This window comes from Corapipo altera, unplaced genomic scaffold (genome assembly GCF_003945725.1).
Source record: "Corapipo altera isolate COAL_440 unplaced genomic scaffold, ASM394572v1 59, whole genome shotgun sequence".
Taxonomy (NCBI): domain Eukaryota; kingdom Metazoa; phylum Chordata; class Aves; order Passeriformes; family Pipridae; genus Corapipo; species Corapipo altera.
The window spans coordinates 3,132,674-3,154,887 of NW_020884917.1; the positions used below are offsets into that span (position 1 = coordinate 3,132,674).

Below are 22,214 nucleotides of genomic sequence, written 5' to 3' on the forward strand. Positions count from 1 at the left end.
TTCATATTCCCTTACTAATAGATAAATATGGTGAGTTTGCTCCTCTCCTAGAGTAGCTCTGAGCAGCAATATTCATTGGAAATAGACAGTCCCAACCCTTCATCTCTCCATTATCAGCTTCATTACAGACAATATTTGCAATCGTGTAACGAGAGAGCTTGTACTTGTACCTCTCCCTTTCCTCCTCCCTCTGTGCTGTGAGAGAGAAGTAGCACGGCATATTGCATAGCTAAAAGGTTATCAAGCCTGAATTTGTTACACCTCTGAATTTGGCAGGCAAGCATTCAAAACCACTACGGATATACATGGCTCATCACCACATGAAGCTGGACACCCTGAGAAGACAGATGATATTGGATTGGTTTTCTTGTTGCTCTGCAAACAATCAAATAGGCTTAAGCTATGCAATCTGATACTCTCTAATTGACAGCTTTTCCAAGGTTCATTTGTTAACTGAGAGCATGACATGTATTGAAGTTGTTTCTTCATAATGCATTTGGCATTAATGGGAGAAGTTGTTGAATGCCTCAGACATCATGTCTCAGCAATAAGATATTTTGCCTCCAGTTTTGACTTTCTAACTGGTGACTTTGTATTTGCAAGACCGTGTGAAATGAGCATATGACAGGACAGGGAATGAGAAAAAAGCTTAAATACATTTCCCTTAGAAAATTTGTGAGACAGTGTTTTTGCTGCTTGGGACATTTACTTGATTTTTACGATTCAACTGGGGTTTTTTTGCTCTTGGTATAAAACCTTGGTTTCTTGTTTAACAAATTACTCACTGAATACTCATTTGGTTTCAGAGAGTCCTTTTATTTTGGTATATTTATAAATAGGCATATATGATTTTATTTATAGTGATGAAGAATTTGTGTAAAAGACATGCTCAAGAGTTTGACTTGCCCATGCATCCACAAGCAAATAAAATAAACCCTTAAAGATTCTTAAGGTTCCCCCAGATGAAGCCCATGTTTATTTGAAAGAATAAATTATCTGTGTAGAAGAGACCAGAGATGGTTTCTTCACTGATCTTGTCACTACTTGGCATTTGCTGTTTTCTTGTAGCTAGTTTCCATAAACACCTCCTTAGTTTCTTAGAACACATACTGTGCCAGAACTATAACACTCAGCACTTTTTTTTTTTCATTCTGTAAAAGATTTCCTCTATCTACTCTTCCTTGCAACTGTTCATATGCTGATACCTGGCAAGATGTTCACAAAGGGTCTATAAGTGCTAATTAAGAGCTTTGTCACATTCCATCATCATTAATAGCTGTTGTTTCTCCTGCATCCCATGAACTGGAAAGTTGCAAGATAAATTTATCTTAGGTGTACAAAATTTTTTTTTTAATTTCAGTTTTTGTTCTTAGTTACTGTAAGCATGTTACTTTAAATATTTGGGTTAATTTCTCTAGCACCTAATTGAGTTTCTGCACATATTTGTCCTTCTGGGAAGAGTACATGCCTGGGGAAGTACATGAAATTTTACAGATGTTGTCAAAATAATGAAGGAGTTTCAGTGGCACTTTGATTAGATTGTTTAGGAAGTGAAATGCAGCTGTTTAGATGAGGAAAAAATGAATTAATGGATCAGGATACCTTCGTTTCATGGGAATAAAGAGCCTAGCTTTGACAGAAGTGTCTATTCAAAAAATGATAGGGAAGAATGCACAAAGCCAGACTCTGCTTAGAAAAACCTAGAAACAAACTTCAGAAAGCCCTGAGGTCTGGAACCTAAGCACACGTATCTCCACCCTCTGTAAACATTAATGGCCTGATGTCATGGTTTGAGAGCCCCAAAATCCAGTTCCCTAGTCCAAGCCTCCTCCTACATCTCAACCTAATGTGAGATGTTTTTTTCCAGACACCACACAAGACTCAAATGGGGGAAAGGGAATATATTACAATGACTGTACAAATAAATACTACAATACATTATATACAATCTTAGCTATCTCTACCATGACATAAGTATTTACAATGGATCAAATCTCTTCTCCCCTCCAAATAAAAGTCCGGGAGGGAAGAAGGAAATTATCTTTTTCTACTCTCGGAGCAGTAGTCTCTAAGGCAGCAGGCTTTCTTCCTCTCATGCATGCAGCAGCTGTGGCTGGATCTCTGCCAGTACTCACGAGGGGGTATCCAAGCCCCCTCGGCCACTCGTTTCCAAGCAAGGGTCTTCTTCCGTGGGCTGTGTTCACCGGGACAAGGGTCACTTCACTACGTCATATCAAGAAGCTCAGGGGTCTTCGTGACAGTCCCTATCTTCAGGGGATTCAAGTTCCCTACAGAGCTCTGTGCTCTATCTCAAGCAGCGGGGGGGCCAAGGTCACCCTCCGCATTCTTCTCAGAGCTTTTCAGCTCCTCTCTGTAAGTGCTGTAGCACTTTAAGACTCTTTCAAGTAAGAGCCCATCTCCTCCTCCTTTCTCGGAGGTCTCAGAGGGGTATGGGGTTTTATTTCAGTTCTTACCCCAGCTTCCTCTCTCTCTCTGCTGCCGGCTCTCGTTCTCTTTCTCTCTCTCCTTCCAGGCGTTCTCTCTTTGTGCTGCCTGCCTGTTGTTGCTGCTTGGTCTTATCTCTCCTGGCTCTCTGCCACCGCTCTATCCACTGCTGTTCTGCCGCCGCTTTTGAGTATCTTTTGCTGCGGCTCACAGTGGAGAAACATCTCCCAGCTCAGCTACAGACACTTAGCCCAGTCTAACACTGTTCCAAGCCTCTGCAGCCCCCAGCCGGGGCTGGGGGAACCAGACCCCCCCAGGGGGGGCTCCTGCTCTCACTCCTCGTGGCTCTCACAACATGACTACTTCTTCTACCACCAACTACAACTACCTTCTCTTCCATTCTGCTTGTGATATGTTTATATTTTGCAGAAGCGCTCACTGGGTAAAACTGAAAAACTTCAAGGGTTACCACCCCCTGGGGTTTTACCATTTTATAACTGCAGGGGGAAAACTGTTTCCCACCACCACACCCGAGTTCCTGCTGCAATGAAATATTCCTGAGCTCTTGGGAGTCATTCTGGACCTGTCTCCATCTAAGTACTTTCTGTTTTATTTGCAAGGTCTGTGAGCAGGTTTGGGTGCCTGGCAAGCATTGACTCCAAAGCCCTTCTGTCTTGCAGGGCAAGCACAAGCTGCGTGTGGACACAGGACTGGAAGGCACCTGGTGTGGCCTCATCCCTGTTGGGAACTCCTGCGAGAGCGTGACCACGACAGGCCTTAAGTGGAACCTCAGTAAGTCAGATGCCTCTGGGATGGTGGGTTTGATGTGGTCCTAACCATACATTTACACCAACATCACCAGTGCTGAAGGGCCTTACAAGTTTAAAGGTGGAGCCTGGCATTGAATCTCTGCCAGGCCATTTTTTTTCTTAGAAATGAAGGGGCTTTTACAAAAAAAAAGAAGAGAAATATGTTTAAACCTGAGATATCACAGGCAGAAACATGTTTTCCATTTGGGAGTCATTGTGCTCTTCAAGTAGAACATTTGTTGAGGTCATGATACATTACTATCTTGATACATTACCCTCCAGGGAGGAGAAGCCATGAGTGTCTAAACTTCTGTTTATAAGCCATAAAGTTACAACAGACAAATAATAATGTGATACAGATTATTAAAGCTACCTCACTTCTCCTGAACTGCTTCATGTATATTGTCTGTTTGTCAACTCTGAATTAATACATCTTTTTTCTTATTTTAAAGTGGGAAAAGGTGTGTTTTATCTAGAACCAGGGACATTTATCTGTAAAAAAGGAGGTTTCATGATTAAAAAAAAATTGAAACAACCTTCATCCTCCTGCCCCTTCCTCCTGTACTGAGTCATTCAGGATGTATTTACAGAGGAAAGTAATGGGATATTTTCAAATAAGATTCATTAAAACTTAAGGGGGAGGAAAGCAGTAGTTGAGAGGCTCTGGTCTCACAGTCTGACATGACCAGGCTTTAGACCCATCCCATGTAGAAAGGGCATACGGTTCTCACAGTTTGCAATGCAGTGCCTTTGCTGGCTAAAATCTGAGACTGACCCACTGTGCCAGGCAGCAGAACACCTGCTAGTCCAGGGAATTTCTTACTCCACTGAGAGCTTGAACTTGTGCAATTAAGATGGTGGTAGTTATTAGTACCTCAATAATGATAAAAGATATAAATATGGCATTAATTTTGGGATGTTAGAGAATTGCCAGATGAAGAGATGCCAGGCTAGCAATGCTTTTGTCCTTTAAAACTGGATTGGAAGAGCTGACTATATTGTATAAGGGACATTCTTTTAATTTGAAAAAGTGTCAGATATTTTCATTTGTACTTATAAGTACAATTGACAAATAAGGTTCTGAATCTGCATCTGCTCATCTCCTGTTATGCAGCAAATTTTGTGGCCCATTGCACTGAGATACTAATTTCTCAGAAAATGTTCTACCTGCCACGGTGAGGGGAAAAAAGCTCAAACCAACGTCATGTTAATGAAAGAAGCATCTCTGAAGCCTACGTCATATTGCAAAAGGCTACTGTGTGGATCAGAATGTGGTAGATGCTGTGAGGCTGCAGCCTTTCTTGTGATTTTTACTATTAGTTTAAAATGCCCTTTTTCAGATACATCAGAAATTTCTTGAGCTTAATGACAAAAATTTCATCGGATTTACAAGGTGCTCATTAGAAAGACGGTAATTTTAAAGATGGTCTGTTTGCTCCCACAAATGACATGGCTTTGTGGCTTTGTTAATACTAAATTATGGTTGCCTGGTCTGCTGAAGCTAAGGAAAAAGGGATTGCTAGTCTAGCTGTGCCAGCTGAAAGAGGGCACAGAGGGGATATGCAATGGCAGCAAAGGTTTTTCCTATCTAGGGTTGGGTTGAGATATCAGTTTCTTCAATATTGGTCATTCTAGTTGTGCTGTAGTAAACTTCTTCAGGTTTCTTAGAGACATAACTAAATGTGGACCTATGGGGAATTTTATTACACTTAAATTCATCTTTTCTTTTTTTTGGGGGACAAAAAAGTATTTAAAAAACTGTTTCCTACTTGTATCATCTTAACACTACACCATCATCTATGCTTCTCCCCACCCTTGTTACTGCCTCCAGGAGGAAAGAGAACAGACTTTTACAGTATTTTCCTTAGTGATGTGTACAGTGTATCCAATTACAGGCTATGCTTTCAGACTCAGTATTCATGTTTCTCACAGGTCATAGTTCCTTCATTTATTTCTCCATTTTAATCACAGATGTATGTATAGAGAGATATATAAAACCAAAAAATTATCTGGTCTTCCTTGTAGATATTCAATCTATCTGAGACATCAAGGTCGTTACAACCTGAAACTACTCTCTTGCCCAGCTGACTAGAGCTAACCTTTACTCATCCAAATACAGAATAATATTGTTCAGATAGTGATTAAAAAAAAATAAAGTGCAGCTGCATTTCCCAAAAGGGAAACCAATAGCTCAAATACAGTATATGGTTAGTAGAGACTTGGTTGGGTTTTTTCATTGGAAAGTAGGACCTACATTCAGATAGCATAAGTTTGATGTTAGCTTCCATTGTGTTAATGACTTCCATGCTGCCTGTAGTTTTGCAGTTATTTTTAAAAATATTAGTCCTCCTGTGAATTGTGATGGAGAAGCAAAGGCTCACCTGGTAAGAAAAGGTGATAGTGAAGTGTGATGTGGATGTCAGCCTTGCTGCTGATGGCTGGCAGTGGCAGAGCTTTCCCTATTTATTCTTTAATGGCACTCTGAGCACACATCTTCATAAACCTCAGTAAATAAAAATGTTTGGCTATAAATTCATTTTCATGTGTAAATCATAGAAGAAATTTTAAGCCAAATATGACATGAGAAGCTTATTCCTCCAGTTTGTTATGGAATTAATTGGATGTGACCTGGCAAGTTTGATTTTAAAAGTAATTTTTGAGTCCTCAGAATATTTAAGTATCCAGACAGTAAACTAATTACAAGATTTTAGTTCAAACACAGATGCATTAGGTGAGAGGGGAGCCCTCATCTTTGCGAACAAAAATTTCCAGCAAATTAAAATTCAAGTAGGACTGCAGTACAAAAAAGAGCTGGCTTTGTATTAATTTTTTTCATGTTTAACATTAATTTCTGTCTGAGCATATCTAGATTACTCTGCTGATTAAAATTTGTAAAACCTTCAACAGGTAGTCAAATACTATCTGTGTCCAGTCTACAGGTGCTGTCTTAAGACTTTATAGATTCAAAGACAAGGATAAATACCTAGGATAGAAGGTGTATCGAGGTTAAGAGTAGGCTACCAAAGGTCTCATTTCAATGGCTGAATTAGATAAACCTGAAATCTGTAAGTTATTCTGCCAGCAGAGAAATTACAATGTCTTTTAATATTGCAGAATTCAGTATTTTTTATATGTCCATTTGAGAATGCAGCATGTATGCATGCTTTTATGCATGCTTATCTTAGTTATTTGGTAGCACTTGTCACAAACAGAATTTTCATTTATTTTAGTTCTCATCTTATGTGTGAAAGAACTTGGAGAAGAAGGTGGAAAATTGATTAGAGAAAATATTTTTATCCATACTTGCTATTGTGTAGCAGACACTCAGAACACATTATAAACATATTCTTTCCAATCCCAAAGGGATACAGATCTTTTCTCTATTAAAATCTGATTTACAGCACAGGAATCAGATAATGCTTTATCTGATTTGACTCACCTGGCTGCTTGCTGATAACAGCTCTCATGTCTAATAAATAAATAACCAAAAATCCAATAATGCCAGAATTACCCAGCATTCTTCATTAGGTCCTCAGTGGTGCTTTCATGGAAGGTAAATAAGAATGAAGGTAGAAATCAGCTGCACTTTTCATCAAAGAATAGGTTGGAGAGTAATGGTAGGCTTTTTTAGGAAATGGTTCCTTTTCTAGCAAATTAGTTTAGAAAATAATCTTGCCAACTAATTTATGCTTCATCCCTATGGCCTTTGATATGCTGTATGACATACCTGTTCTGAAAATGCCAGCATATATGTGCATAAATATATATAAACACTGTGTGCATGTGATTGTGCTTTCCAGGTAATTCTCATGCAGATTTGCTTCTTTAGGCAGGAAGTTAAATTGCTGTAAAATGCTACCATTCAACAGTGCTACTATCATTTCACTTTAAAAGGCAATAACAATAACAACAGGAGCAAGACCTTTCTCTAACTGTAGCAGCAGAGCATCCACTGACTACTAATGCCACAGGTAGACGAACAGGATCCAAAATCTTTTTGATGCTGTTTACATTGTTGGTAAAATTTTGGTAAAAGTGTTGGTTTGCACTGTTTTATGGCATTGAGGTTTTCTTAACATTGCATTGTAGATGGAAAAAAAGAGATTACAAAAGCAGTGGAGGTTGTGTTTTAGGAGAATACAGAGTCTAAAAGATGAAAGAAAATGCATAACTCCTTAAAAAAAAAGTCAGATGCTAAGGGACTGTTCTTGGAAAGGCTATAAATTAAGATGGGCAGGTATCTGTGTGCTAGTGAAGCTGTTTGTGTAAGCACTCTGTAGCCTGTTTCATAACTGAATTAGTTTATATCTTACATTTTGCTACCCAAGTTCATTCTGACTGAGGCAAACTAAGCGACGCTTCTGGGAATCGCTCTGTTTTCAGTGGGAGAGTAAATATCTTCACAGCTGGATTCCCTTCTCCTCTGCTTTTCTCGCCTTTCCTCCTTTCTCATGTTCTTCACTGGTAGAAGATATATTATCAGTGATGTACTTTTTCACTTATTCATTGCAGCTCAAAGACTCTGGGTAGGGTGGGGTGGACAGAAATGGTGCTGCTGATCCCGAAGCATTGGGTGGCTTTGACCTTTGGTGAGCTGTTCCCTGCACTCCTGCGCTGCTGTCGGCCTTCCAGGATCACATCATTTATTACAAGGCAAAGGCTGCTGAAATACTTTTCCAATGAAGCAGATGTTCTGATCATGACAGCCTGGCATCCTACTGGTTTACTGAAAGTCAGCAAAAGCAACGAGTGCATTGCTTAGCATTGCAGTAGATGATTTTGAACCACAAAGACCTTTGGTCTACATTAAAGGATTGATGAGCACTGAGCTCAGTTTTGCTGGGCCCCTAAACCTGTATTTGAGTTTTTTCTGAACCACAGCTTGAAACTCAGTCACGCTTTGTGAAGAGGCTTGAAATGGGGATTTGTTGTCACGCATTCAGTTCGTTTTCACATATTTCAATATATGTTTGGAATTAGTGGGAGACAGATTTGGTTCCAGCTCCCCTTTACTGAAGTAAAGGCAGGGTCCTGGCATCCAGTTTGGAAAGGGTTCTTTAAGATGATAAACAGATATGCTTTTCCAGATCCACTACTGGGGCAACATTACTACTGTAGGACTCTACTTATGGAAAGATTCATGTGACTACCTTAGTTCTGAACTAGCTCAAACCACTTCCAGTGATTAGTTTAGCCCAGCTGGAAGGCTGTCTTTAGTGGGATATAGGTAGTGTATATATGATCCATCCATACAGCAGCAATAGGCAGTAATTGCCAGGGAGAGATAGGAAGAAAAAAATCTCAGAGAGACTGCTCCAGCACAGCTGCACACAGAGTAGATGATTCTCCAAAACCTGAATAATACCATCCTGAAGTAAACTGAAGATACACAGAATCAAAATATCCTGAGTTGGAAGGAAACCACTAGGATCATCAAGTCCAATTCCTGGCCCTAAAAAGGACAACACAAAGAATCACACCTTGTGCCTGAAAGCATTGTCCAAAAGCTTCTCAAACTGTCAGGCTTGGTACCATGACCACTTCCCTGGGGAGCCTGTTCCAGCACCCAACCCACCCTCTGAGGTGGAAAACCTTTTCCTACTATCCAACTTAAATCTCCCAACACAACTTCACGTTGTTCCCTTGAATCGTGTCACTGGTCATCAAGCTTTTCTTGATGTACAAGCACAGAATCATAGAATGGCTGGGTTGGAAGCCATTGACCACTAAGTGCCTTCTGGATGCAACCATCCAACCCCTTTCTTATCCATCTAACAGTCCAGTTTAGAGAGGAGAATGCTGAGGGCAACCATGCCAAAGGCTTTACAGAAATCTAGGTAAACAACATCTGTATCCTTTCCCTTGTCTACTGATGTAATCACTCCACCATAGAAGGCCACTAGGTGAGTCAGACAGGACTTGCCCTTGGTGAAGCTGGGCTGGCTGTCTCAAATCACCTGACAAATCACTGTCCTCCATGTGCCTTAGCATGGCTTCTAGGAGGATCTGTTCCGTGACCTTCCCAGGCACTGAGGGTAGGCTAACAGGTTGGTGGTTCCTTTCTACACTTTTAAAGATGGATGCAAGGTTTCCTTTTTTCTAGTCACCTGGGGAAAAGTCACCTTTTTTTCTTCACCTGGCTACCACGACTTGTCAGATATCATGGAGGGTGGCTTGGCAACTACATCAGCCAATTCCCTCAGGACTCTGTGATGCACCTCATCGGGTCACATAGACTTATGTACATTCAGGTTCCTCAGGTGGTCATGAATATGATCTTTACTTACAGTGGGAGGGGCTTTGCTCCCCCAGTCCCCATAGAATCGTAGAATCAACCAGGTTGGAAAAGACCTCCGAGATCATCAAGTCCAACCCTTGATCCACTACCACTGTGGTTACTAGACCATGGCACCAAGTGCCACATCCAGTCTCATCTTAAAAACCTCCAGGGACAGTGAATCCACCACCTTCCTGGGCAGCCCATTCCAATGTCTGATTACTTGGTCTGTAAAAAATTTCTTCCTAATATCCAAACCTCCTCTGGCAGAGCTTAAGACTGTGCCCTCTTCTCCTACTGCTGTTACCTGGGAGAAGAGACCAACACCCACCTGGCTGCAACCTCCTTTCATGCAATTGTAGAGAGTGATGAGGTCTCCCCTGAGCCTCCTCTTCTCCAGGCTGAACAACTCCAGCTCCCTCAGCCTCTCCTCATAGGACTTGTGCTCCAGCACCTCAATATCCTTCCTGAACTGAGGGGCCCAGAACTGGACACAGTACTCCAGATGTGGCCTCACCAATGCTGAGTACAGGGGAAGAATCACTTCTCTGGTCCTGCTGGCCACACTGTTCCTGATCCAGGCCAGGATGCTATTGGCCTTCTTGGCCACCTGGGCACAGTGCTGGCTCATATTCAGCTTCCTGTCGATCCAAACTCTCAGGTCCCTTTCTGCCTGGCTGCTCTCCAGCCACTCTGTCCCCAGTCCTTCTACTGTCCATCCACTTGAGAGGTGTGGGAAGAGAGGTTGCCATTGAAGACTGAGGCAAAAAAGATGTTGAGTACCTCAGCGTTCTCCTCATTGTTACCAGTTTTCCACATTGTTTATTGGGGGAAGGTGTACCTTCTTTGACCTTCCTTTCCTGGTTAAGATACCTGTAGAAGCCCTTTCTTTGTGTCCCTTGCCAAGTTCAGTTCCAGCTTCACCTACACAGCTGTATTTCATCTCTATACTATTCCCAGGTTTCCTGTCCTTGTTTCCACTGCCATGCCACTCTTACCTTCTTTGCCTGATTTCCTGCTCTTGCGTTCCATGAAAGACTTCCTTGAAGATCTACCAGCACTGTTCCACTCCCTTGTCCCCGAGGGCAGCCTCACAGGGGATCTCACTGACTATCTCCCTGAAGAGCTGGAAGTTTGCTTTCCTAAACTTCAGGGGCCTAACTTGATTTCTTACCTGACTCATATTCCTCAGGACTACAAACTCCACCTGTGTGTGATCACTGCAGCTTAGGCTGCCTCCAGTCTTGCTGTCCCCAATTAACTGACTTCACCTCCCTTGACCAGAACACTTATGCATGTGTAACTGCATTGTCGTGGCACATTGCAACTATGGAAACTTAATTTCATTATTAATATAGAGGGGAGAGGGTTGTCAAGAGAGCAAAATGATCTCTTCTTTCACTTGCATCCCCTATGTTACTTCAGTCCCTGTTTCTGCTAATGGAAATGTAACCTGGAGGTATGAGGAAGTAGGTGCTCTGCTTCAGCCCAGATTTGGTGCAGATAATCCTCATCTCTCTGGTGGCACTAGGTTGGTGAGAATACTAAAGTCACATGGACATCAAAAGCAACCTGCTGCTACAGAAGGATGGTGATTGCAAAGACAAAACACCTTTCTGGGCAAGATAGAGATGTGCAGAGAGCCAGAGAGCTACCATTTAGATTGGATGGGGGGCCATTAATTCTATAGATTTCAGCAGTGACTGAATTTTCATAGGTGAGTTTGGGGGATGAATTTGTCCAAGAAAGAGACTTCATAGTTTATACTAAAGACATTTAACCCTAAAGGCATTCTCATCAGTCAACCTGCCCATGGATGCCGGGAAATCATCTTGTTCAGACAATAGTAGAGTCAAAGCTGAAACATAATGGTGTACTTCAATGAAAATCAGTGAAAAATTGGCCAGAGTGCAAATGCTCGTTTGTCATATCCCTTGCAAATATACTTTAATTGTTTTCATATTTAAATGTTCAGAATCAGCCATAATAAATGTAAATGTCACACTGCTGAGAGATTTCCAAAAACGAAAAAGCTCTCAGAGGCATGTGGTGAGTTATTGCCATTACCAGCATCTCTGCAAACTACAAAAGGGCAAGGACTGGTAGGAGGACAAATCAATCATGTCTGGCTGGAGTCTCCCAGAGTTAAAAAATTAGATGCATTTGTGTGTGGTGACTCAGTTAATGAACATGTGCTATTTAGGCTGGGGGAAGTTGTTCAAACAGGTAGGCATTACCACTGAGCATTGACTCCTCCTTTCCAATTTGTATGCCGACCTTTTAGTTCTGTGTATTTTTTAGTACATACTGGTGTATATGATTGATCTCTTCTCCCCAAAAACATGACACTGAGGGAAATTATTTTCTCTGCAGTGATCTATTCCTGTACCTTAATGGCAAACAGTCCTGGCTATCTCCTCTGCAGTGTCTCAATTCTTCACTGGCTGTTCCCTTTGTAAACACTTTGCACGTTGTATCTGAGGGGACTCTGCTCTCTCCCAGTTTTTGCCTCTAGATGTTTGTGGAAATGAAGAGGTGGATTTTTCCTTGCTGTTATGTGAAGTTCCAGAGAGGACAAAAGTCTGGTGGATGTCATCACTGACTTTTGTTTTATTTTATAAAAAATTATGTTTTAGCTGTAAGTTGTTTATGGCATCCTGATGTGTAATTAATAAGCCGTTAACAATTGAGTGTAGTGAGCATGCTATGGAACTATTAATTTTAGACATACATACCAATTACAAATCACTATGCAAGGCTCTTGTTTTCAGGTGAGTTGGAAAATACAGATTTCTGATAGATGATTCTATGTCTTGCCATAGAAGCAGCTGTGGCTTCTTTTGGGCAGTAAATTCACATGGCAGAGGGAGTCAGGGAAACAGGAGAAAGGGGAAGAAAAATCAGAGAGAGAGACTGGCAAAACTGGGATGTGAGGAGATTGCATTTGGAATTAGAAACATGTTTTGGAGAAAAGGCAGATAATATCAAAATGGGGGAAGATATGAATACAGAGATTGAGAAAATGAGAACAGAGGTGTTTTAAGTAGATAGCTGACATCTTCTCTTTTGAAGCACTGAATTGAGACCAAAATTTCTCAGTCTTGTTATTTCTCTGTTGTTAGCAATTTCTCTTATTTTCCAGTGCTGTCCAGGTATTATAGCCTACTTTTACTGTCAGTAAACTACTCAGCTCAAGTCATGCAGGCCTGTCCACAGGATATGCCTGTGTATTGATCCAACAGCAAAAAATGGCATTAGACATTTGATTTGAGAACAAGAGGAAAACTATTTGCACTCTTATGGATACCAATGCAGGACTCTGAAACTAGGGAAAACCAGAAACAGAGAAATAAAACTAATGAGTGGGTTTGGATGCAATCATGCATTTAGACTGAAGACACCAGCATCACTCAGTGTCCAAGGTGTATTCTCTAGGAATGAATCTGCAGCCACAGTTGACGGTGCAGGTGTGTACAAGCTCAGCCTCTCCCACTGCAGAAGCAGAGTCACCTGAGAGGAATAAGGTCAAGTACTGCTGAAACGTGGGATTTTCTTGTGGTTCAGGCAGTCGATTATCTGGGGTTGTTACTCTATGCAGGTACTTTAGCTACTTGCAAGACAGCCGTTCATTTCTCTTAGCACTGAGAGCTCTGCACAGGATAGTCCAAAATGAAAGCTGTAGTATCATCTCTGAGATCCTACATAAGATGTTAGTGTATTGGAGTCTTTACTCTTGCACAGTTTAGCATGTGCAATGGCATTATCAATTCTGTTGTAATGAGCAACATACATACAAGCCCATGAGGAATGCTGCATGCATGCATTCGATGCAGTTTAAATCTATGCAGTAAATAAGGCATAGAGCACTGTGATGAAAGTGTGTCAAATAAGAGAATACTATTTACTGTAATGAGTCTGGCCTGCTTGGTTAATGTGACTGTATAATTAAAGGATGAAAGCTAAAGAACATGAATTAAAATTTCACAGGCAAACTTTAATTCTGGCATCTCATTGCTCTCAAGTCCATGAGATTGCAACCTTAGCATTTCTTAAGAGTTTTCTTCCATGTGTATTATTTCCACTTGAATGTGGGTCCAAGTGCTGTTTAACTGTATGTATGTATGTAATGTATGTATGGTGCACGTCACATTGTATCAACAGAAGTTTAGGTCAGCATGTGGCAGCTGAGTTTCCTGTGTTACCTAGATTTTGAAGCCTTTCCTTGTATTTAATAAGAAAAGTTCAATAAAACAAATTAAACCTTTCAAACAATTCCAAATATTTTTAGTACATTTTAAGTGGTGATACATGTCATAAACCAAACAGTAAACCCCAACAAACAGGAATGAATGTCAAAAGATCTTACAATCTGTAAAGTTTTCCTAAGGCATCACTCCTGAAAAACCTTAAAGGAGGTTCTTCTTTTATGAGCTTTCAGTTCAACTTTGGGGATTCCTTCATAATAGCTTCTTCATAAAGTCTGCTCCAATTAGGGTTTTTTCTTTCCTATATTCTGCAGATACAGGATGTGATAAACATATTTTCATGCTGTTAAGCATTATAACACAGCATTTATAATCTAATTGCCAATAAGAAATCTCAGAATTGTACATTTAGGTTCCCCAAGCGTAGGGCATAACTATAATTTACAAAGGCACCAGCAATGCCACTGTATCACTGCTGATTGGCATGCCACTAATGATGCTGTTTATAAGACAATTTTCTAATCAGCTGCATGAACACTCATCAGGAGCTTGCTTCTTGATTTAAAGCAGAGTTGGAGAGAAATACAGAGTTTGTTTTGCTTATAAAAACAAGCCAGGATAAAAAGCAAGTTATAAAGAGAAATATCAGGTTTGGTTTTGTTTTTTTTTTTTCCATTTTATGAAGCACTGATACAGTAAAAAAAAAAGAAAAACACAAATATAGAAAGCTTTGATGTCATGAATCTGGATTATGCTTTTAAAAGTTCAGTGTAGAATTAAAAACTGTAGCATGAATGAGTCAGTATTCTTCAGGCTATTTCCTTTGTGCGTTTTGAAAACTGGATGATGATAGCTTAAACATTAACATTAACATTTTTAACAGGTGTTACATTTCCAGTCATTGTTTAATAATAATTATGTGGCATTGTATGTAGTCTGTCAGGGCTAGTCAGTTGAAGCTGAGGCACAGTCAGTTTTCCATTCCTTTCACATGTCAAATTTTAGCTTTCAGCCCAATAAATTTAGCCAACCCTCTTTACCACTCAGGGAATAATTAATTATTCTTTGCCTTCTTTCTATCTATTTCATTCTTTTGTTCAGTAACAGATGGAATATCTTTAATTTTAAAAATGTTGTCTATACCACATGTAAGCTGAGTCAATTTTGTCTGGCATGGAAATGATTTATTGTATGATTTAAGAGGTTTTAACAAGTTGACCTGCACAATTTACAAATAGTTTTGGTATACACAAATTAAATACCTTTTCCAAATTTATCCCCAAGTAATCATTGTAAAACCCTTGTAAACAAACCTTGCTGTAGTCTGTATAACCAGTGTATGTTGAAGAATTCATATTTTATGAAAATATTAGAGCTTAACAATGAGCTTGTGGAATCAATGGGAGAATTACACATTGAATTTACTTTAGTATGTTAATCTGGAGTGCCTCTGTCCCTTCCTTACTAGGGTAATTTAACCCCCAATTCATCAGAATATTTACTCATTCATGCATTTTCATGCATGTTACTAGTTCCATTGCATATAGAGGGGTTATTCAGTGGGTAAAGTTAAAACATATACAGAAGTACTTACTGCAAGTCAAAGTCTGCCATGGGAGAATATAACCTTCAAAAATGTCTGAAATGGCTTTTCTGTATGTAAAATAACATGGTAGTGACTTTAATCTCCATTTCCAGGGTTAGCTGTCAGGGCTCGTTCCTACTCGAATTCCTCTTTTCACTCCCCAGTGCTATAAAGCTCTCTTTTCTAGTCTGCACATTTTTTATGTGTTGCTCTTTGACTGTAGTAATTTACATGAATTCCTCCTGATTTTACTGTTGAATGCCTCAGCAAAGTATGAAGACATGGTAAGACAAATGACTTTGAAATATTTCTCACATCTGGCTTCTTTATCTGTAGTTCAACAGATGTGGTTTCCTACCAGTACAGCTGTCAGGACCATGTATCAAGTGAATTTTTCATATGAGAATTCTGGAAAAATAGGTTAAAGACCGATTCTGGATACCTACCAGAATTTTTAAACAATCATAAAGTTTTCATAAATAGCCAAAAGAATTAGAATATGGTACATGTCTGCATAGTTGTAAGAGAACAAAATGTTCTGAATAGAGTGAATCCACCACAGTGGATTTGAATTGATTTTTTTTTCTTACAATGATACAAATTTTCCACACTTTTGTGTCTCTGCCATATGTAAAGCAAGATTTTCAATCCACATAAAAACCATGTATGCAGCCAATGCAAGACACCCACTAGGGAATAAGGAACATTTTCTATATCGTGTTATGGGCTAGAATGTATGAAATACTAACATCAACATAAATCTTTTTGTACTAGAATAATTAACTATTGTTCCTTTTTTATTTTAAAATATGAAGGGTAGTTATGTTTACCTTTTAACATTCTAAAAGCCTGCAAACTGTCTTTTGGCAAGTGCAAATCAACAAATGCTGGCAATACACTGAAAAACAGCTTTCTGTTGTAAGCTTCTGTAGAGATTTATGTTGCTCATTTGCCATGTACAGTAGGAAGGTTGGTTGGTTATTCAGAGCTTATGCATGCCACTTTGCTGCTACCTTTTGTTATCTTGTGGTGTTTATGTTAGCATAGCTCTGGACCATTTAAGACTTGTCTTAGATTTTTGGGAGCTCTTCTACTGGTAATTATTTTACCTCTGAAATATCTCAAGAAAACATTGTTGTCAGTGAATGTTTAGGTTAGCTTGTGTTCCTTTTAATGCCATAATTATTTTGTGTCACTTCTGAAATAATCTCAAAAGAATTTTACTCACCTGTTGTGAGATTCAATTCTTCCAGTCTATGCCACTCTCTAACTTCCCAGAGTAATGATTTCCTAGATGTTTGTCAGTCTTGGTTTTGTACCCATGTTTTCTGAATTTCTCTGCCAAATTTGTTCTCTATCTGCTCTGATGCCATTTTCAACAAATTCTTTAGAACTTAAAAACAATTAAGAGAGTCTTTAAAAGAACAACAAACCCACAAACAAAACAAAACAACAACAAAAAACCACATAAAGAAACTTAAATTGTTATCATGGCACAACACCACTTCCTGACTCAGTGGGTAGCACACCAGGCTGGGAATTCAGCAGTATGGCTGGAACACACCATTATCTCTCATTAGAATGCTACTGCACTTGTCCCACTGTTTGGGACAGGGACTGTACAGTGCACCCTGTTCTGCCTGGTAGTGAGGTACTGCGGGGAGAAACATAATTAATTGCAATTGGAAGGTGACTTCTGGAGTTACTGTTGAAAGCTAATACCATGGAATGATTCCTGATTGTAAATAAATGCATATTCTTTATGTTAGAGACTGCATCTGGATTATTATCTTCAGAAAGGGTATTGTGGAAAGAGAAGAAAAATCATTGTTTAACATACAGTGCCATCTACAGAATAGGTTGTGCAACCTGCACTTCATGCATTATATGGGATTTTTCGTTTGAGTTTCTGTATTTTTTTTTTCTTTTTTTTCACAGTCCAGTTGATATTAATGGCTGGAGTGTGTGTGAGGAGTTTTTGTCAGATGCCTGCAGAATTGAAGGCTGAGGATGAGAGTTGAAGAGCCCTGAGTCCTGACTGAGCTCTAGCTGAAGTGTTGGGGTGCAGTTCCTGATCTCTCAACTGCTGCTGCTGCTTGGGAAGTTGATTATGTCACCCAGGGTACCCAAATAGGACGTGGTTTGTGTGCTCATCTGCTTCAGCTGTAATCTGCAATGTCCATAGGCCAGCCTTCATCAACACCACCCAGTATTAACTTTCTCTTAGAAGCCTAAATTTTTGGGGGTTGTTTTGTTGGGTTTCGTTTGGGTTTTTTTTAATACAACTATTTCTAGAAATGCGGTGACTGCAGGTAGCTTTCCTAGCAATTACATGATCTACTACAGTGGTCTGACAGGCACACAGAGGTGGAAAAAGGAGGGAAGGGACCAGAGAGAAAAAGGCCAATGGGATTATGCTGGGAATATGAAGTATGCTATCGCACCTTGTCAGCTGTCCTCTCTGTTAAGAATCAGTTTAAATGTGGGAGAGAAAGGGAGCAGGTCCTCCCATGTGTTACCTAAGCACATGCTGTAGAGAAAACTGTTAAGCTGTACTTCTGTGTTTGCATGGTTCACTGGTTGCAATGACAGTATTGACATTGCAGGGAGAGTTGGATTTAATCCCCAAAATCTTTAGAGTGCTCTTCAGAGAAATGTTAATTTTGGTGCAGAAAGCTCAATAATACTTTTTTTTTTTTAAGACGGAAAAGGTGAAAGAACACACAAATATCACTCCTTCTACTCTCAGGAGTCCATTATGTATGTAATATAGCAAATTAAGTTACTGTACTCACTGCAGAACAAAATGTTGACTGTCCTCTTTTGTCTAGCTTCTGAACACTGGAAGTTATCTGACCTTTTAGCTGTTACTAGCTCAGGACCCACTGTTTGGCATCTTCAAATTAGTGGGGTTGAAAAACAGAAATGGGAAGGGAGGGCTGAGAATGAATTCTGACATCCAGAGCAGAAACAAAATAATTTTCTGGCAGATGATATTGGCAGAGGTGAAGAGGGATAGGGTCTTTGTTTGGGGTTTTTTTGTATAGTTACTTGTGAAATCCAATGTATTTAAAGTAGCAGCAGAAATGGACAGGGAAGCTGAGTGTCTGAGACAGCTGAAGTTACATGTTAAATAGAGTTTATGAGACTAGTCTGCCATTTCTCACCTGCACTGTCGCAGCCAGTGCATGTGACTGTGTAGGTGAGTGGGGGTGTATGTAAATAACAATTCCTCTTTATTTAATATACATTAAACCTGAAAAGGGACAGAAATATGAGTTAGCAAAGTGCTACAAAATGTGAAGTTAATTATGTAGTAGTTATCCTCAACATTTCCATCTTTAAAGTGGTTTTGAACTGCTTAAGTGCAGCAGTTACTGCAGACTGTGATTAGATAAACGGATGCAAATGGTAATTGTAACTGATGAATGATTGATGATGGCTTTATATGTTTATCATTATATACCGTTGTAAACACTTTTTTACTCAGCAAGGATGGAGCCCGTAGGCAAAATGATGATGCATGAAATATGAATTCAAACTATAGTGCTTTAGAGTAGAAGGCCAATATTGTAGGCTGAGATAACCACAGAGCTGTTACCTGAGTAACTGGTGAACTTTGCCATTGATATCATTGGGCTGAGCACCTAATGTCTGCCAGCTCACGTTCAGACCTGAATACAAGCGCAGCTGGGAAGGTGGGTTTACAGGAGAGAGCATGAAAGTACAGATGGGGAGGCTGAGCACTCTTGAATAATGGCTTTTGGTGGGGAAGGCCCACTGATCCTCTGCTCAAAAGAAGAGGAGATGCCATTTCTCTTCATTTTTCTATTGTTTCTCATGGCTCCTGCCTTCACAGCTTTCCAATGTCCTGTCTCCTTTCTTCTACCCTGTAGATCTATGGGGCATTTATGAAGCAGTATTTGACAGCCGCGGAATGATTGTGTTACACCCCCATTGTAGGAGCCATTTGGGACAGAAAAAGTATGTTTGTGATGTGGGCAAGGAAGCAACTAAGGCTGTCTCTAGAAAAGCAGGGTGGGATAAGAGGTTTATGTAATCTAAATGATGCTATAATTCTATTTGGTTTGTCACCTGCCATTTGCTAATTATTAATCACGGTAACAACCTTTGGTAGTTAGATTAATTGAAAGGGATTTTTATTGCAGCAGCTTGAGTTTAATATCAGCTCTTTGTTTATCATACAATGCAAAAAGTAACCTGTGGTAATTAAATTACAGGCTAAATCTTCGTTCTACATAAATTATTCTATTCGCTGAGAAAAAAATAAGCAGGATATTACCAAAGAAAAGCCCCAGATCATTAGCAGCCTCTATTCCCTGCTCTGTTTGCTTCACTTGCAGTGCTGAAATCTGTCTCTTACTTTTCCTGTGGTGTTGTAGAACTGACAATGAACTTGCTGTCTTTTCTGTCTTGTGCCTGCCCCTTGGCTTGTATAAAAGAAGGGAATTAGGTTGTGTTTTGTTGACCTTTTAGATGCAAGGGAAATGGTAGTCCTGTTTCCTTACACATCAAATGCTGCCAGGGTGTTGTCTGTGTTAACCTTTGTGGAGCACCCTGATGTGATTGTTACCCTCCCACCAGGACACAGTTGTCAGAGAGAATTGAGAAGGGATAAATTGGAGGTGCCATGCAAAACGGCTCAGCTAAAGACATTTTTCTCCTGCACTGAAGAAAAGGTATTCTGTATGTGTTTAACTACTTAGCTGATCTGTGGGTCCTGTAATTTGCTTAGCCAAACAGAACTTCAAAACAGATGGTTTCTAAATTTGGGGAAAATAACCATTACAGTATTTTTCCCTGTGCAGTCTGCAGTTATGCTTTAGTACTGAAATCATTTGAAAATTAAACCGGAAAATAAAATTTGGATCTTTACCAACTGAAAACTAATTTCAGGAACATACAATTTTTAGTATGTATTAGGTTTTCATCTACACATTTAGCCTAAGATTTGTTTATGCGCTGATTTAGTGTGTCTTGCTGCTTACTTGCATAAACACTACCAAATCAGTCAGCTGGAGTCACCAGCATTTTTAGCTCCCAGCTGCATTTGCTCATAAAAAGAAGAATGACAAGTTTCCTCCTTTGAAAAGGAGGAAGTAGAGAAACATTAGGAAATAATTCATTGCAGTTACGTAGCACCTGCCATCAGCCATCTCTACAGGCACTTTACCAGAATTAAGTCCATTACCGTGTCTGAAAAGCATTTTTTTTTCAAGAAACTGCTTCATCCCCAATCTCTTAACTGAGGAAACTGAGTCACAGAGCATTTTTCTGGTCCAAAATTGTAACTGAAGCTAATTAAAAGGTAGGAATCCTAGTATCTTGGGCTTTGGAATTATTTTTTTTTTATCCTGATAGAAACAAATTAGGACAAAGGAAATAACTGTTTGATATTCAGGAGTTTTTTAAGATATATGTAATATTATTGTACTCAGTATTTTCAAAGTGTATCTAATAAAATTATATTTAGGAACACTGCCTTTCTCTTAGAATATATAGTCAGCTCCTAGTCATTTGATATGCGTCCAACCCTGAACATAAAGAGGGTGTGTAGGTGAAAAAATGGAGTTAAATTCAGTTTTCTGAAAAGTCAAATGCAGTATTTGTTCTCCACTTCAACAGTCCTTTAACCATTAGTTATCAGTGTGAGAGCACCTGTGTATTCTCAGGTAGCCTTTGAGATAACTCATTGCCCAAGAAAAGAAATTATCTTGGGTTGGGGATCACTAGAGAGAATTTTGGGGATATGATTCATTTGATTCAAGTCTTTGTTGCCTCAAACAAGCATGCTGTGTGATGATCAGCCATACCCCATTGCACAAGGCAGAGCTGGGCTGTGAAAATCACAGAATACCGGGAACCACAGATATAAATGGGTTCAGGAAAACACTTCAGCAAACACAGTGATACAGTCTCTTCCTCAAGAAACCCTTGAGCTATAGGTCCTTTGAGGAAGGGTGTGCTGAGGGAATACTGCTCCATATTGCCCTACCTTTTAAGGTCTTTCCTGGATACCTGTTATGGACAATTTCCTGAGGCTCCTATTTCAGTGTCCTACTAAGATAAATTTTTGGGATGACAACAGTGGCTGCTTTTGTGCTCTTTTGACCCTTAGAGTCTGCAGCTCTTTTTCCTCCTGAGAGCACAGTTATCTTCTTCCTGTTGGGCTTTTCTCCAAGCTGTTTTGTCCCCTGTTCAGATTAGGAATTCATCTTTTCAGTTTAAATTATCCTTTCTTGGACAGAGGACTAGAACTATATGCCCTTCTTCAGAAAGCATTCCCTTGTACAACATACTACCTGTACTGTGGCAATAATAGGTGTTTATCTCTGCTGAAAACATCTAACCTGCCACATGTTTTTTACCATCTCTAGGCTGTTTCTGCTAGTGCAGCTGTAAAATACAGCCTTCGATTGCTTGCTAAATTGTCAAACTCAGTTGGCAATTGAGAGGCTGCCTCGGCATTTTAATGGGCTTTGTCTACAAAGGTTTCAGAGAAGGACTTTTCTGCTTTACTTGAAAACCTGCTTTCTGGTTCAGGTTTCTAAAGGTGGTGTTGGCATCAATGGAAGTGGGTTTCTGGGCCTGAAGCATGGAGTCTCAAGCAGAGAGCTGACTTCCCTTATTGCTCTCTCCTGAGTTTTCAGACTTTTAATAGAGAAAACTGTTTGGGTTCATTTGGTTGTTTTGTTTTGTTTTAACTGGTACAATTGTAGCTTCCCTGCCAGAGTCTATGAAGTGAATACACGTCACAGGGTATGCAGCTACAGGAGCACTTCAAACCTTGAGCGGTAAGAGTAGAGCTATAAGTAACTGAAAGCAGTTATCCATATTATGCCTCAGGCAGTTGATCTTTCATTAAATTCTCT

At 39.8% G+C, this 22,214-nt stretch overlaps 1 protein-coding gene across 11 annotated transcripts in view; it reads left to right on the forward strand.

Moving 5' to 3' along the window:
- The window catches only part of TPK1 (thiamin pyrophosphokinase 1), a 304,538-nt gene that overhangs the window by 233,292 nt on the left and 49,032 nt on the right, over window positions 1–22,214 (forward strand). For 9 of the 11 annotated variants that reach the window (XM_027656014.1, XM_027656009.1, XM_027656007.1 and 6 more), the window contains one exon: window positions 3,126–3,237. In XM_027656014.1, the coding sequence (XP_027511815.1) occupies window positions 3,126–3,237 (112 nt within the window). Of the gene's footprint in view, window positions 1–3,109; window positions 3,238–22,214 lie in introns of all 11 variants that reach the window. The other 2 variants (XR_003529755.1, XM_027656010.1) reach the window with 1 other exon arrangement.